General features: G+C 53.3%; 1 protein-coding gene across 2 annotated transcripts in view; it reads right to left on the reverse strand.

Annotated features, from left to right (window-relative positions):
- The window catches only part of TRIM54 (tripartite motif containing 54), a 29,395-nt gene extending 16,539 nt beyond the window's left edge, over nt 1–12,856 (reverse strand). The window contains exon 1 of one of the 2 annotated variants that reach the window (XM_084837187.1): nt 12,317–12,856. In XM_084837187.1, coding sequence (XP_084693313.1) covers nt 12,317–12,484 — 168 coding nt within the window. In that variant the 5' untranslated portion in view covers nt 12,485–12,856. The remainder of the gene's footprint in view (nt 1–12,316) is intronic. The other variant, XM_084837268.1, reaches the window with a different exon arrangement.
- Nucleotides 12,857–17,663: the final 4,807 nt, after the last annotated feature.

Consider the following 17,663-nt stretch of genomic DNA (forward strand, 5'->3'; position numbering starts at 1 on the left):
CCGCCCAAGGTCATTGGTTCCATTGTCGTACTGCTCTTACAGTCAGGAAGTTTTTCCTGATGTTCAGCCGGAATCTGGCTTCCTGTAACTTGAGCCCGTTATTCCGTGTCCTGCACTCTGGGATGATCAAGAAGAGATCCTGGCCTTCTTCTCTGTGACAACCTTTCAAGTACTTGAAGAGTGCTATCATATCTCCCCTCAGTCTTCTCTTCTCAAGGCAAAACATGCCCAGTTCTTTCAGTCTCTCTTCATAGGGCTTTGTTTCCAGTCCCCTGATCATCTTTGTTACCCTCCTTTGAACCCTCTCCACTTTGTCTGCATCCTTCTTAAAGTGTGGTGCCCAGAACTGGACACAGTACTCCAGATGAGGCCTAACCAGTGCTGAGTAGAGGGGTACTAGTACTTCCCGGGATTTGGAAGCTATGCTTCTATGAATGCAGACCAAAAGAGCATTGGCCTTTTTTGCAGCCACATCACATTGTTGGCTCATATTCAGCTTGTGATGGACAACAATTCCAAGATCCTTCTCGCTCGTAGTGTGGTTGAGCCACGTCTCCCCCATCTTGTAACTGTGCATCATTTGCAAATGATACAAAACTGGGCAGGATAGCTACTACTTTGGAAGACAGAAACCAAATTCAAAGTGATCTGGATAGACTGGAGCGCTGGGCAGAAAACAACGGAATGACATTTAATAGGGATAAATGCCAAGTTCTGCACCTAGGAAAAAGAAACCAAATGCAGTTACAAGATGGGGGATACATGGCTCAACCACACTACAAGCGAGAAGGATCTTGGAATTGTTGTCGATCACAAGCTGAATATGAGCCAACAATGTGATGTGGCTGCAAAAAAGGCCAATGCTGAGAGTGCAACAGATCACTCCCGGCCATGGTAAGAAGCAGGCTGTCAGAGGCAAATCTACCGTTTAATTCTGCAGACAGGCGGTGTCCACGGCAGCCTGTATACAGAACAGCTGCCTGCCAGGGCCTGTGGCAGAACACCTTTCGAACTGTGGCACGGAGCCAAGCCGAAGGTGGGCCATCTGAGCGTGTTTGGATGCAAGGCCTGTGCTCACATCCCGGAAGAGAAAAGGACCAAGCTGGCTGACAGAGCCATCGAAGGGGCCCTGGCGGGATACCGTCCCCACCGTAAAGGCTACAGAACTCTTCTTCCCCAAGATTGCAGCATCATAGTCAGCCGAGTGTGCAGTTCGACGGGACTGCGAGGCCCGGGACTATGGAGCTGATAGAGGCGAGCCTGAGCACACCTGAGAGTGGAGGAGGGGAGCCCAGGAAGACGGGAGGCCGCCGACACACCTAACCCCGACAGTGAGGCCGGTGGCACCGGGGAGCCCCGGCTGAATGCCGCAGAGCAGCAGGCCCCCGGAGGTCGGAGGGGGCCACCAAAGGCGTGCCACCAGCCAGGTACGGGGACTGTGGCTTTGCAGCCAGGGCAGGTGGATCCAAGAGCCGGCGAGCTGGGAGGACATTGCCTCCTGCCCAAAGGGGAGGCAGGCAGGTCGAAGAAGGCAGCCCAGGAAGAGATGGACTCATTACACCAAAATGGGGCCCGGACCCTGCGGGAACTTCCCCCCGGTCGCAAGGCAGTTGGCTGCACGTGGACCTTCAAAGGGAAGCGCAACGCCGACGGTGAAGCAAAACGCTGCAAAGCCAGGTGAGCAGCGAAGGCGCACGCTCGAAAGTGTGGGGAGGACCACGATCAACCGTTCGCCCCGGTGGTGAAGCTCACCACAGTGAGAGCAGTGCCGAGGGTGGCAGCCAGCAGGGAGATGCAAGTCAGGCGTCTAGACATCGAAACAGCATCCCTGTATGGTGAAATAGAGGAAGACCTGTGCAGGATGCAACCACCAGGGTTTGCGGATCCAGAAGGGGCCAGGAAAGTGCGCAAATGGCACAAAGCGTTGACGGACTTAAGCAGGCCGCCAGGGTCTGGAACGCGAAGATTAATGGAGTCCTGGTAAATCTGGGCTTCGCCGAGGGGAAAGCAGACCCTGCTCTACACCGGGCAGAAGGGGGGCAGGGGGGCATACATACTCGTGCATGTAGACGATCTGGGCCTGTGCTATGAGCGGGACAGCGATGGCACGGAAAGTATGCTCAGACCGAAGCTGAATGCTGAAATCAAGGACCTGGGTCCAGTAGCACACTACCTGAGCATGCAGGTCGAGAAGGGGGATGATGGGAGCTGCTTCCTTCGTCAAAGACAAGATCGAGGAGATGCTGCTGGGGTTCAGAGTGGCAGAGGCGAAGGGGGCCAAGACTCCCATGACCACAGATCACCCAAAGGGGCGAGATGACAGCGTCCCACTGCCGGATACTCAGCGGTACTGGAGGGCCCTTGGTAAGCTGTTTTTCATTGCGGCAGTGACCAGGCCAGATATGGCTGCAGCTGTGGGCATCCTGAGCAGGAACGTGGCCCAGCCCTCTCAGCATGACTGGAATGGAGTGACACGTGCGATGCGCTGCCTGAGAGGTACCTCAGACACAAAGCTCAAGCTGCCCTGCAGCACACACGCAGGGCTGATCGGGTTCGTGGATGCAGCCTGGGCGGGCGATGAGTCAGACCAAAAGTCCACGTCAGGAAGCCTGTTCACGTGCAACGGTGGGACTATCATTTGGGCCAGTAAGAAGCGGGGGGCAGCGGCCACGTCCTCCACAGAAGCAGAATATGTGGCAGCAGCCAGTGCATGTCAGGAAGCGATTTGGCTCAGACGGTTCTTCACTGGCATGGGACTGGAGAACACGCAAGCCGCTGTCAGGGTGGAACTGAGCCCATAGAGCCTCAGAGCAGTTCTGATTCTGAGGAACAGCAATCTGCGGGAGAGGAGCTCGCTCATCTCTCACAAGCACAGCAGCTGGAAGAGATTCCTCCTGCCAACATTCCTAGGAGAGATAGTGACCCTGGCAGTGAGAGAGCACTGGAGGGGGGCTTGCTGGACGCTCGGTGCAGATGCAGGAAGCGGCGACAGATGGAGGGTGCCGAAAGGAGGCGATCCGCTCGTTTGGCACTCAAACAACGGTTGCGTCCCGAGGACCCAAGGGTAAGAGGGAGGATCTCTCCCTAGCCCATAAGTTCAGAGTCTTCCCGCGTTTCTCCTTCAAATGGGGACCAACTGCCTTACCTGGAGCTTAGGCTACTCTGCTATCTACCCCAGTGCAGTTCCTTGCTTAGTCGCTAGTGATTAGTATCTGTAAGAGTCATTAAGTAATAAAGGAATAAAGCCTTGGAAAGAATCCTCATCGTCTGTGTCTTGAGTTGGCTATTGGAGGGGACTGTAAGAGGCAGCTAGGGCGCTCCTGACAGCCGCAGGGCTGCACAAAGACAATCAGCGGTGCCTGAAGCTGGCATTGAACGAGAAGCTGAGGCCACGGACGAAGCACACTGGCGTGAGGCACCACCAGATAAGGACCTAGTAGAGCAAGTGGTGACTGACCGGAAGCATTGCCCAACTGACGAAACGGTGGCAGGGGAGCTGACAAGCCTCTGCCGGGGGAACTGCATCAGCGCCACCTGAGGGACATGGGATTAGTGCAGTGACCCATTGCCCTCAAGAAGGGGTGTTGGAGGATAAGGGCCATGAGTCACTTAACCTGAACTTGCAGGGTTAATGGGTACCTGAGTTGCGGGGGGGATCTCTGGGAGGTCGTTCTGCCTTTTCCTCGTCTCCTCCCCCACTCGCCTATTCTTCTCCCTACTCCCCCTGCAAGGGATGCTGACCATGGGGCTGACCTCAGCCAACCTACCTCGACATGTAAGCTTATCATAGAATCATAGAATAGTAAAACAGCTGCCCTCTACGCTCTAATAGCTCAACAAGATATTAAGTAAGAGGGTTGCTATAAGAGTCCTGTGTTATGCTTCGCAAACCAGAATGTCTATTTGCGTAATGAAATGCTATAATTGTAATAAAATTATGCATTTAAGGGGGGAATGTAGCAGCCATATCGGGGGTCAGACTAAGTAGCCTCATGCTTCATGTTCTTGCTGAGCTCTTGCTCTCTGAAATATATGTAAGATGACGAGACACAGGAATTTCTTATCTTGTCAACAAAGGCTACGGTCATAGAATTGTATATCTTGTTCTCTGCTGTTCTCTGCTTATCATGGCTACCCTATAACCCATTTCTTGTATTATAAACAACGGTGCTAGGAGAAGAAATGTTGAGGACTGCAACCCCACGCGGGAGGGGGAGCCGTTTCCTATGTGTCACAATGTCTATAAAAACAATGTGCTGATGTATTTCGGGGCTTCTGGCTCTTTGGAAATGATTCCAGCCTTAAGCCCGCGCGTTAAATAAAGAATCTCTTTTTCCTTCACTCCGTGGTCTCTCTGACTCTGGGTTCTGCAACATTCTTGATCATCCCAGAGTGCAGGACACGGAATCATGTCCTGCAGGACACCGGGTGAGCCTGAGCCTGCTTCTGCCCCCGCCCACAGGTACTTAAGGCGGGGCTGCCAGAGGCAGTGCCTCGGCATGCGCCTCAGCGTCGCGCCAAGTGCGATGCTAACTGTGCACTTAGCGTCGCACTTGGAGTCGCGTAGGACCTGAAGACCTACCCACCTGCTTCTCCAGAGACACCAGCAGCCACAATACCAGCAGCAAATAGCGGCAGCAGAGGGCAGCAGCTTTAAAGACAAGGGGAAAGGGGCAAATGTGGACTTTATCTGCTCCTTCTTAGCTGCTGTTCTCTTTTATCTCTTATATTCTTTTAAACTGTTGTGCTATTTATATCTTAACATTTTAATATGTGCCTGGGAGGACTATTGGGCAACTCAGGGAATCACCACCATAACTGTGGTCACGGGCAGGGGGAGGTATGGCGTTGGGGGATTAACAGGCCAGATGAGGAGAAGAGGGGCTGGACACCTTACAGCTGTCCCCTCTTCTGGTTCTTCCCCCAACCTGATGGTTCCTGGCAGCCTTACCAGTCTGCCCTCGGGTCTGGTGCTGCTGCTGCTGAATGCCAGGTCGGCCCAAAATAAGACCTCCCTCATCCATGATTTGATTGTGGATGAGGGGGCTGACCTGGCATGTATTACTGAGACCTGGGTGGGGGAACTGGGAGGGGTCACTCTCTCCCAGCTGTGCCCTCCTGGGTACTCGGTGCAGCACCAACACCGACTTGAGGGTCGGGGAGGGGGGGCTGCCGTGGTCTATAGGAATTCAATCTCCCTCTCCAGGCTTAGAATCATAGAATCATAGAATAGTAGGGTTGGAAGGGGCCTACAAGGCCATCGAGTCCAACCCCCTGCTCAATGCAGGAATCCAAGTCAGAGCATCCCTGACAAATGGCTGTCCAGCCTCGTCTTGAAGGCCTCCAGTGTGGGAGAGCCCACCACCTCCCCAGGTAATTGGTTCCATTGCCGTATTGCTCTGACACTCAGGAAGTTTTTCCTGATGTTCAGTCGGAATCTGGCTTCCTGTAACTTGAGCCCATTATTCCGTGTCCTGCACTCTGGGATGATCGAGAAGAGATCCTGGCCTTCTTCTCTGTGACAACCTTTCAAGTACTTGAAGAGCGCTATCATATCTCCCCTCAGTCTTCTCTTCTCAAGGCTAAACATGCCCAGTTCTTTCAGTCTCTCTTCATAGGGCTTTGTTTCCAGTCCCCTGATCATCTTTGTTGCCCTCCTTTGAACCCTCTCCAGCTTGTCTGCATCCTTCTTAAAGTGTGGTGCCCAGAACTGGACACAGTACTCCAGATGAGGCCTAACCAGTGCTGAGTAGAGGGGAACTAGTACTTCCCGGGATTTGGAAGCGATGCTTCTATGAATGCAGCCCAAAATAGCATTTGCCTTTTTTGCAGCCACATCACATTGTTGGCTCATATTCAGCTTGTGATCGACGACAATTCCAAGATCCTTCTCGCTCGTAGTGTGGTTGAGCCACGTATCCCCCATCTTGTAACTGTGCATTTGGTTTCTTTTTCCTAGGTGCAGAACTTGGCATTTGTCCCTATTAAATGCCATTCTGTTGTTTTCTGCCCAGCACTCCAGTCTATCCAGATCACTTTGAATTTTGTTTCTGTCTTCCAAAGTATTAGCTATCCCTCCCAATTTTGTGTCATCTGCAAATTTGATCAGCATTCCCTGCACCTCCTCCTCCAAGTCATTAATAAAAATATTGAAGAGCACTGGGCCCAGGACTGAGCCCTGCGGTACCCCACTCGTTACCTCTCCCCAGCTTGAGAAGGTCCCATTGATAAGCACTCTTTGGGTCCGATTCTGTAGCCAACTGTGGATCCACATGATCGTTGTTTCATCTAGCCCACTTCGAGCTAGTTTGCTCATCAGGATATCATGGGGCACTTTGTCGAAAGCTTTGCTGAAGTCGAGGTATATGATGTCTACAGCATTCCCACGGTCTACAAGGGAGGTGACTTGATCAAAAAATGAGATCAGATTTGTCTGGCAGGATTTGTTTTTGACAAATCCATGTTGGCTTCGAGTAATCACTGCATTGTTGTCAAGGTGCTTCCAGATGGATTGCTTTATGATCTGCTCCAGAATTTTCCCAGGGATTGATGTCAGACTGACTGGTCTGTAGTTCCCAGGTTCCTCCTTTTTACCCTTTTTGAAGATAGGGACAACGTTAGCCCTCCTCCAGTCATCTGGCACTTCCCCGGTCCTCCATGATTTCTCAAAGAGAATAGACAGCGGTTCTGAGAGCTCTTCTGCCAGTTCCTTTATGACTCTAGGATGCAGTTCATCTGGCCCTGGAGATTTGAACTCATTCAAAGTAATGAGGTGTTCCTTGACCATATGCCTGTCGATCTCAAGCTGCAATCCTGCCCCTTCAGCCTGTACTTCGCCTTTGCCAGGGGGGTCATAGACCCTCTTTTGGGAGAAGACTGAGCCAAAGTAGGAATTGAGCACCTCTGCCTTTTCTTTGTCCTCTGTTATCATTTTGCCATCCTTATTTAATAGCTGAACAACCATTTCTTTCCTCTGCCTTTTACTATGCACGTAGCTGAAGAAAGCCTTTTTGTGGCTTTTAGCATCCCTCGCTAACCTCAGCTCGTTCTCAGCTTTAGCCTTCCTGACGCCATCCCTGCAATTCTGTGCTACCTGCCTGTACTCTTCCTTTGTTACTTGGCCTTCTTTCCACTTCCTATATGTGTCCTTTTTTGTTTTCAGGTCATCCCTAAGCTTTTTGTGAAGCCACATTGGCTTCTTCTGTTGTCTTCCACCTTTTCTTCTTGTTGGAATTGTTTGTGATTGTGCCTTGAGAATTTCCTTTTTTAAAAGTTCCCACCCATCTTGGACTCCTTTTCTCGCTAGCATTGCTTGCCATGGGACCTTACTGATCATTGTTCTGAGTTTATTAAAATCAGCTTTCCTAAAATCCAGGGTACGCGTTTGAGTACACTCGGCTTTTGCTTCCCTTAGAACCAAGAACTCAAGTACAACATGGTCGCTTTCCCCCAGAGTTCCTGTAACTGCTACTTTATCCACTAAGTCATCTCTGTTGGTTAGGATCAAAGGTTAGGTTAGGCTTCCTGCACATTCGAGCGCAGATCTTGAGTGTCTGTACCTTGTGTTGGGTACCCGGGACAGATTGGGGATTCTGTTGGTGTACCGCCCACCCCGCTGCCCATCAGACTCCCTGCCTGAGCTGACGGAGGTGGTCTCGGACTTGGTGTTGAGGACCCCTAGGATGATGGTCCTGGGGGATCTCAACTTCCATGCCGAGGCCGCTGTATCCGGGGCGGCTCAGGACTTCATGGCCGCCATGACAACCATGGGGCTGTCCCAACATGTCATCGGCCCAACGCATACAAAAGGACACACGCTTGATCTGGTTTTCTTGACTGGGCAGGAGGATGGTGATCTGAAAGTGGAGGAATTAACATCTGTCCCTTTGTCATGGTCAGATTAATAAATTTAATTTATTAAATTTCCTGCTGAGGTTTAGACTCCTGGCGGCTTTTCCCCTCCGCAAGGGTGGGGGACCTATTAAAATGGTCCGCCCCCGGAGATTAAGGGATTCCGATGGATTCCAGAGGGCTCTGGGGGATTTTCCTGCTGGTGTGGCTGGTGCTCCTGTCGAAGCCCAGGTCGCTCTGTGGATGCAGAGATGACTCGGGCGGTTGACACGATCGCACCCAAGTGCCCTCTCCCTCTGAGCAGAGCCTGGCCAACTCCTTGGTATACACCTGAGCTGAGGGCAATGAAGCAAGAGGGGAGACGGCTAGAATGCAGGTGGAGGAAAACTCGTGCTGAGTCTGACCGAACACAGGTAAGAGCCCAGTATCGAGCCTACTCTGTGGCAGTGAGGGTGGCAAAGAGACAGTTCTTTTCCACCAGCATTGCATCTTCTCAGTGTCGTCCAGCGGAGCTTTTCCAAGTGGTTCGCGGCCTGTTACATTCTGGGCCAGGGAGAGAGACGGTGGAACCCTCGGTAGCATGCTGTGACGAGTTTGCACGGCACTTTGAGGATAAAGTCGCTCAGATTCGTCATGAATTGGACACCACCATTAATGCAGTTCCATTGGTAGAGGCGTTCAGAGCACCGTCTGGTCCAGTTTTATTGGATGAGTTTCAGTTACTGAGGCCTGAGGATGCGGACAAGGTGCTTGGCCAAGTCCGATCGACCACTTGTGTGCTTGACCCTTGCCCTTCATGGCTTATTAAATCAACAAGGAGGGGTTGTCCGGCTGGGTCCAGGAGGTTGTAAATTCCTCCTTGAGAGAGGGAGTGGTGCCTGCTGCTTTAAAAGCGGCAGTAATTAGACCACTCCTGAAAAAGCCTAACCTGGACCCAGAGGATGTTAACAATTATAGGCCAGTGGCCAACATCCCCTTCCTGGGCAAGGTGCTTGAGCGGGTGGTTGTAGGACAGCTCCAGGCACTGTTGAATGAAACGGATTATCTAGATCCATTTCAATCGGGCTTCAGGCCTGGTTTTGGAACGGAAACTGCCTTGGTCGCCCTGTGGGATGACCTCTGCCGGGAGAGGGACAGGGGGAGTGCGACCCTGTTGATTCTCCTGGACCTCTCAGCGGCTTTCGATACCATCGACCATGGTATCCTTCTGGATAGGTTGTCTGGGTTGGGAGTAGGAGGCACTGAACTACAGTGGTTCCGCTCCTACTGGGATGGCCGATTCCAGAAGGTGGTGCTGGGGATTATTGCTCTGTGCCATGGCAATTGTGCCATGGGGTTCCACAGGGCTCTATTCTATCCCCCATGCTGTTTAACATCTACATGAAACCGCTGGGGGAGGTTATCCGGAGGTGTGGGCTGAGGTGCCATCAATATGCAGATGACACCCAGCTCTACCTCTCTTTTACATCAAAACCAGGTGAGGCAGTGACTGTTCTGAATCAGTGCCTGGGCACGGTAATGGACTGGATGAGGGCTAATAAACTGAAACTCAATCCAGACAAGACGGAGGTACTGTTAGTGGGTGGTTCGTCTGCCCGGCTAGGTGATATTCAACCTGTTCTGGAGGGGGTTGCACTCCCCCTAAAGGATCAGGTTCGTAGTTTGGGGGTGCTCTTGGATCCAGAACTGTCGCTTGAGGCACAGGTGAACTCAGTGGCACGGAGCACTTTTTATCAGCTTAGGCTGGTATACCAACTACGCCCTTATCTGGACAGAGACAGCCTTGCTACAGTTATCCATGCTCTGATAACTTCTCGTCTGGATTACTGCAATGCGTTATATGTGGGGCTGCCTTTGAAAACGGTCCGGAAACTTCAGCTGGCCCAAAATAGGGCAGCAAGATTGTTAACAGGGACTAGCCTGCGAGCTCATATTACGCCAGTACTTTTCCAGCTGCACTGGCTGCCAGTCCATTTCCGGGCCTGATTCAAAGTGCTGGTGTAACGGCTTGGGGCCAGGTTACCTGAAGGATCGCCTCCTCCCATATGTGCCTGCCCGGACCTTAAGATCATCAGCAGCAGCCCTTCTCCATGAGCCCCTGCCAAAGGAAGTGAGGCGGGTGGCTACTAGGAGGAGGGCTTTTTCTGCTGTGGCACCCCGGCTCTGGAATGAGCTCCCTCGTGAGGTTCGCCTGGTGCCTACATTGTATTCCTTTCGGGGCCAGGTGAAGACCTTTTTATTTTCCCAGGCATTTTAGCATTTTAGCTTTCTAAATTTTTATCTTTGCTGTTTTAAATCTGTATTTTAAACTCCTGCACTGCTGCTAGGTTTTATTGTGGTTGTATTGTTATATTGTGGTTTTAATGTTCTGTATATTTTAAATTGTTTTATTGTGTGTTGCTTGGATTTAATTTTTGTGAACCGCCCAGAGAGCTTCGGCTATTGGGCGGTATAGAAATGAAATAAATAAATAAATAAATAAATAAATAAAATCATGGGATCAAGTTATAGGAAGCCAGATTCTGGCTGAACATCAGGAAAAACTTCCTGACTGTTAGAGCAATACGACAATGGAACCCATTCCCCAGGGAGGTGGTGGGCTCTCCCACACTGGAGGCCTTCAAGACGAGGCTGGACAGCCATCTGTCAGGGATGCTCTGACTTGGATTCCTGCGTTGAACAGGGGGTTGGACTAGATGGCCTTGTAGGCCCCTTCCAACCCTACTATTCTATGATAACAACCCTGCTGGGTCAGACCAAGGTCCATCTCATCCAGCTTTCTGTTCACACAGTGGCCAGGCAGGTTCCCCCCCCCCCCACAAAAACCCACAAGCAGGACATGAGTGCAACAGCACCCTCTCGCCCGTGTTCCCCAGCAACTGCAGTATGTAGGCATAGTGCCTCTGATACTGGAGGGAGCACATAGCATGAGGACTAGCAGCCATTGATAGCCTTATCTTCCATGAATTTGTCCAACCCCCTTTAAAGCCATCCAGTTTAGTGGCCGTTGCTACATCTTGTGCAAGTTTAGCCAAGAAGTCCTCTGCCTTCTGAGCCTCCCTTGGAGGAAGCACCTTGGGGAGCGCCTTAGGTAATGGGCGCAGCATTTTCCGACAGCCTTCCAGGTACTCGAAGACAAGTCTCAGGTCTCGCCTCTTCGCCAGCCTAAACGTATCCAGCTCTTTCGACACTCCCCATAGGACTTGGTTTCCAGCCCCTCGCCACCCTGGCTGCCCTTCTGCACATGCTCCAGTCTCTCGGCGCCCTTCCGTACGCCTCTGCCTCCTCCTGCCCCCAGCTTCCACCCGGGGGATGTGGGAAGGGCGCTTCCCGGAGCTCCCGTCTCCCAGGCACCGACCCTTCTGCAGCGGCCGGGCCAGCTCCGGGCCGAAGGCGGCGGCGGCGGCGAGCCCTTCCTCCAGCGAGCGCTCGCATCAGGCTCAGAGCGGCGCGGCGCCCTCCGCGCGGGGCTGCCCCGAAGGGAGCCCCGAGGCCCCAGCAGGTGCGGCCCGCGGCAGCCGGCTGCTGACATCGGGAGCGTGCGACGCCTGTCCCGGGAGACCGCGCGGGCCGCCAGCTGCTTCCCCGGCGCCGGCTCGCGCCGTCGCGCCCCGCGGCTCGGAGCCGGCTGCCTCTCCGGAAGAGCCGCGAGGCGGCCGGCGCCCAGAGCGGCGGGGGAGGCCCTCTCGAGAGCGCCGCGCCCGGCGGGGCCCGCGCGCCGCGCCGCGCCGCGCCGCACCGCGCCGCGCGGACGGGCGCCCTCCGGAGCTGCGGCCGGCCCGCGCTGAGAGGGGCAGGGCGGGGCGCAGGCCGCGTGGCTCTCCGCCACGAGCCCCGGTCCGCCGAAGCGCGCCCCCGCGCCCGCCCGCCTGCAGCGCCCTCCTCCTGGCCCGCTGGGCCGCCTGCGGGGGCAGAAGCGGGAGGCGCTGGGGTGCCCGCGGCGACGGAGAGCAGGGCCCCCGCGCGGGCCCCGGCAGTTCGGCGGAGCGGGCCTCTCGCGGCGCTGCTCCGGAGGCCCCGTGGAGCAGCTGCGCGAAGGCCCCGCCGCGGAGCAGGCGCCGCTCGCCCGGCCGGCGCAGGCCCGAGCCCCCGGCTGCGCCTCTGCGCGGCGCGCCGACGGCCCTCCCGCTCCGCAGCGCCCCTCGGGCCGCCCCGCGGGCGCGCAGCGCCGCGGCTCACGGCGCCCCCGCTGCTCCGCCCGCTCTCGGCGCCGCCTCCGCGGCACCGCCCGGGCCGTCGCCTCGCGCGGCGGGCGCGGTCGGCTCGCCCTCTTCAAATCCCTGGTTTACGTGTTTGCTTGGCGTAGGTGGCCCCGGCTGACACGGCTGCGCGAACCGCGGGCGACGTACAGGCAGAGCGGAGAAGCCGTCCTGCCCCCGCCGTGGCCATGGAAGCCCGCGGCCCTCCCGCGAGGCGCCCTCGGGCCGGCCCTGCACCCGGCCTCCCGCAGGGCTCCCGCGCTCACCTGGAAGATGTCGTTGGCGCACTTCCGGCACAGGTTGTGCTGGCACGGCAGGATCACCACCGGCTTGGTGAACATCTCCAGGCAGATGGGGCAGATGAGCTGCTTCTCCAGGCTGTCCATGCTCTGCGAGGGCCCCAGCAGTGGCTTGAAGCCCACGGCAAAGTTCATCCCCGCGGCACCAGCACTGCGCCCCCCGAGCGCTCCGACGGGCTCTCCGGGTGACCCGCCCTCGGCCCCCTGTCCGGCGCCCACCCGCTGCTCCTCTGGCCTGCTGCTTCCCTGCCCCCAGCTCCTCTGCCGCCGGCAGCCCCAGCCTCTCTTGCTTGGTCTGCCTGCCTGCCTGGCTCTGGCCCACCGGCCCCTGGAGGTCTGCCCCTCAGCCTCTGCCCACCCCGCCGTGCTGCCTTTCCTGGTTTTGCCTGTCCAGTGCTGTAGCCGCTGCTGACCATCAGCCTCCCGTCCGGGCCTACAAGGCTATTTTTAGTAGGCCACATGACTCCATCGGAATCCCAGCTGCCATTTTTAACCCCACAAGTGGGGGGGGGGAGGCAGGGAGCAGCTGTCCACAGCATCAGGTGGTGCTTAGTCACTCTTCCCCAACAGGGCAAGGACACCTTCCAAAGATGGCCCTGGGGTGGGCGCTGGCTGGTGGAGTGCTTGGGACAAGGCCCCCATTTGCCCTGTCCTGAGAAAGACTCTGCCCTGGACCCTGATTGCTTTCTCTTCGCCAAGCTCGATTTTAGTGATTAAAATACAGAGACCACATTCAGAAAAACAAAACATTAGGAGTAACACTGGGTTACAGCAGAGACTTCAGGAGGGAATGAAGTAACTCCACTGCGTGTGGCACAAGACCGAACACGGGCTCTTTCTCTGCTGCTCTCAATCCAACCAATGGGCCAATTTTAGCCCCTGATTACAGTGCTTCCTGAGGCACCCCTGCCCCAGAATTCCACTCTAGCTGTGGATAATCTCAGCCAGAGCGATGGCTGTTCAGTTCACTCTACAATCATGTTCTTCGGCACAAGTTCTTAGAAGGCATCTAAGCAGTAATGTCATCAGAGAGTTAGTGGCATAACACAGCACCTGAAATTTACGGCAGTATTCTGATCACTTGTTAAAAAGATGCAAAAGAAGCAAGATTAAATATGACTATACAACCAACTCAGGGTACAGCCTAAAGAGGAAGTCCCTCTGCCTCTGTAATACCAAGTTATTTAAAATATCTTGAACGGGAAGATTACATTGCTGTCTCAAGGCATGCATATGGTGCAACTAAGGCAATGTCCTTCCAGGTGGTAATTAGAAAGGGGCCATCATGGAGAAGGCTCTGCTAGAGTGTGCATCAAGTAAGACCATAAGAACACAAGACGAGCCGTGCTGGATCATAGAATCATAGAATAGTAGGGTTGGAAGGAGCCTACAAGGCCATCGAGTCCAACCCCCTGCTCAGTGCAGGAATCCTGCATTGCAGACTGGAATCTGCAACCTCAATGCAGACTGGAATACAGCAATCAAAGGATATAACTTGTTCAAAAAGAACAGGAGGAACAGAAAGGGAGGGGGGTTGCACTGTATGTGAAAAAGACATATCTCTGCACAAAAATACAGGAGGAGGAGCTTGGTAGCCCCATCGAGAGCATCTGGGTTAAAATAAATGGAGCAAAGAATAAAAGGAACCTGGTGGTCGGAGTCTACTACTGGCCACCCAATCAAGGAGAAGATGAGGATGAAACTTTTGAAAAGCAAATAGCCAATGTTTCAAGGAAGCATGATGTAGTAGTAATGGGGGACTTCAATTTCCCCGATATTTGTTGGGAGGCAAATTCTGCAAAACATGGGTCATCCAGGAAATTCCTGACTTGTGTGACGGATAACTTCCTCCTACGGAAAGTAGAGGAAGGAACTAGAGGATCGGCTATCCTTGACTTGATCCTAACCAACAGAGATGACTTCATGGATCAAGTAGCGGTTACAGGAACTCTGGCGGAAAGCGACCATGTTGTACTTGAGTTCTTGGTTCTAAGGGAAGCAAAAGCCGAGTGTAGCCAAATGCGTACCCTGGATTTTAGGAAAACTGATTTCAATAAACTCAGAACAATGATCAGTAAGGTACCATGGCAAGCAACGCTAACCAGAAAAGGAGTCCAAGATGGGTGGGAGCTTTTAAAAGCTTCAGAAAAAGCTTAGGGATGACCTGAAAACAAAAAAGGACACATATAGGAAGTGGAAAGAAGGCCAAGTAACAAAGGAAGAGTACAGGCAGGTAGCACAGAATTGCAGGGATTCGAATTGCAGGGCTTCCCTTAGAACCAACTCAAGTGCAACATGGTCGCTTTCCCCCAGAATTCCTGTAACTGCTACTTTCTCCACGAAGTCATCTCTGTTGGTTAGGATCAAGTCAAGGATAGCTGATCCTCTAGTTCCTCTACTTTCTGTAGGAGGAAGTTATCTGCCACACAAGTCAGGAATTTCCTGGAGGGGCCACGTTTTGCAGAATTGGTCTCCCAACAAATATCGGGGAAATTGAAGTCCCCCATTACTACTACATCATGCTTCCTTAAAACATTGGCTATTTGCTTTTCCAAAGTTTCATCCTCGTCTTCTCCTTTGGGTAGCCGGTATAGACTCCGACCACCAGGTTCCTTTCATTCTTTGCTCCATTTATTTTAACCCAGATGCTCTCGATGGGGCTACCAAGCTCATTCTCCTGTATTTCTGTGCAGAGATATGTATTTTTCACATACAGTGCAACCCCACCCCCCTTTCTGTTCCTCCTGTTCTTTTTGAACAAGTTATATCCTTCAATTGCTGTCTTCCAGTCATGAGAGTCATCCCACCAAGTCTCAGTTATACCTATCAGGTCATAATTTCCCTCTTGTATTAAGAGTTCAAGTTTGTTCTGTTTGTTTCCCATACTCTGGGCATTAGTATATAGACATCGAAGACGATGTGCTTCATAGTCTGGCTTTCTTCCTACATGTGTCTGAAGACTATTATTGGGCGCTATCAGAGCTGTTCTCTCCGTTGCAGTGCATGCGCCTACGTCCATTGTTACCCCCAACATTACATCTCCCTTCCCCGTAGGATTCAGATTAAAGCCCTCCTGATGAAGTTCTTCATGCTGTGGACATTCTTCCCATCCTTTGTGAGGTGCAACCCGTCCCTAGCCAACAGCCCATCTTCCAGGAAGTATAGCCCGTGGTCCCAGAAGCCAAATCTCTCTTGTCGGCACCACCTTTGTAGCCAGTCATTCACCTGGCGTATTTTTCGTTCCCTTTCTATCCCTCTTCTAACTACTGGAAGGATGGATGAGAAAAGTATCTGGGCCCCAAAGTTCTTGACTTTCCTTCCCAAAGCTTCAAAGTCTGACGTGATCACTTCGTAGCTCGGCTTGGCGGTATCATTTGTTCCCACATGGATGAGAAGAAAGGGATACCTGTCAGTGGGCATTATGAGTGCAGGCAACCTTTGTCACGTCTCTAATCCGTCCTCCCGGGAGACAACATACCTGGCGAGTCCACGGGTCTTTGCGACATACTTGGGTCTCGATCCCACGCAGCAAGGAGTCTCCCACTACTACCACTCTTCTTCTTGTTGTAGGCCTGGGTTTCATCGCCTCTGCTTCACTGGCCTTCAGCCTCTTGCTCACTCTCATGCAGGTTCCCCTGTGATTCTTCCTCTGCAGGCTGTCCTCCAGTCTCATCCGCAAGTACCTGGAATCGGTTCCACAGCTCCACTGGTGCAGAGTGGCGTCTCGTTCTTCTAGTTCTTCACTCCACTTGTCCCTTCTCTCCAGGTTGATGAGGAGCTGTTGATGACTGACACATCATCGTTGTTCTCCAGAAATTAATGCTCTAAAAACACTTGGCCAGTCCAGTGCCCAACCATGGCAAGGGCTGGACCTGCAGTCTCTTGCCTGCCTCCTGGTGCCCTGGCCTCCCCTCCTCACAGGCACCAGGCCTGCCTCTCAACTCCCTCTCCCGCCCACCTGCCTTCATTTGCACCAGCACCGGGCTGACATCCTGCTTTTACGGTACAGGCATGGGGGCCAGGCATGAAGAGTGAGGGTGAGGGGGAGGGAGTACATCTGCAGAAGCCAATCTACCTGCCCCATAGGCTTACAGGCCCATAGGACGGTGCCACCGGGTTGGCAGCTGTACATTGCCCCGGGAAAGTACGTCCCCTGCCCCTGCAGCTCTACACCCATCTTTGGGCAACAAGCAGGACCACAGAATTGGAAGGGGCTGCCTCGTCCACCTGTCTGCTCAGTACAGGCTCTGCGCTACAGGTGGCAGTTACAGCATCCCTGGCTGGTAGCCGTCCAAGCCCCTGCTTAAACCCCTCCAGCAAAGGAGAACCCATCGCCGCTGGAGGCAGTCTGCTCCGCATATATCCCTATTATATTTCATTCAAGAATGAAATGTAATAGGGATAAAAGCCAAGTTCTGCACCTTGGAAAAAGAAACTAAATGCACAGTTACAAGGTGGGGAATACGTGGCTCAGCAACACTACAAGCAAGAAGGATCTTGGAATTGTTGTAGATCACAAGCTGAATATGAGCCAACAATGGGATGTGGCTGCAAAAAAGGCCAATGCTCTTTTGGGCTGCATTAATAGAAGCATAGCTTCCAAATCCCGGGAAGTACTAGTTCCCCTCTACTCAGCACTGGTTAGGCCTCATCTGGAGTCCTGTGTCCAGGTCTGGGCACCACACTTTAAGAAGGATGCAGACAAGCTGCAGAGGGTTCGGAGGAGGGCAACAAAGATGACCAGGGGACTGGAAACAAAGCCCTATGAGGAGAGACTGAAAGAACTGGGCATGTTTAGCCTTGAGAAGACTGAGGGGAGATAGGATAGCGCTCTTCAAGTACTCTTCAAGTACTCTTCAAGTTCTTGATTATCCCAGAGTGCAGGACACGGAATAATGGGCTCAAGTTACAGGAAGCCAGATTCCGGCTGAACATCAGGAAAAACTTCCTGAGTGTCAGAGCAATACGGCAATGGAACCAATTACCTGGGGAGGTGGTGGGCTCTCCCACACTGGAGGCCTTCAAGACGAGGCTGGACAGCCATTTGTCAGGGATGCTCTGACTTGGATTCCTGCATTGAGCAGGGGGTTGGACTCGATGGCCTTGTAGGCCCCTTCCAACCCTACTATTCTATGATTCTATACTATTCTATGATTCTATAAAGGTTGTCACAGAGAGGAAGGCCAGGATCTCTTCTTGATCATCCCAGAGTGCAGGACACGGAATAATGGGCTCAAGTTACAGGAAGCCAGATTCCGGCTGAACATGAGGAAAATCTTCCTGGCTGTAAGAGCAATACGACAACGGAACCCAT

The sequence above is a fragment of the Heloderma suspectum genome, chromosome 1 (assembly GCF_057233095.1).
Source record: "Heloderma suspectum isolate Gila_16-S chromosome 1, 16-S_ref, whole genome shotgun sequence".
In the NCBI taxonomy this organism is placed as follows: domain Eukaryota; kingdom Metazoa; phylum Chordata; class Lepidosauria; order Squamata; family Helodermatidae; genus Heloderma; species Heloderma suspectum.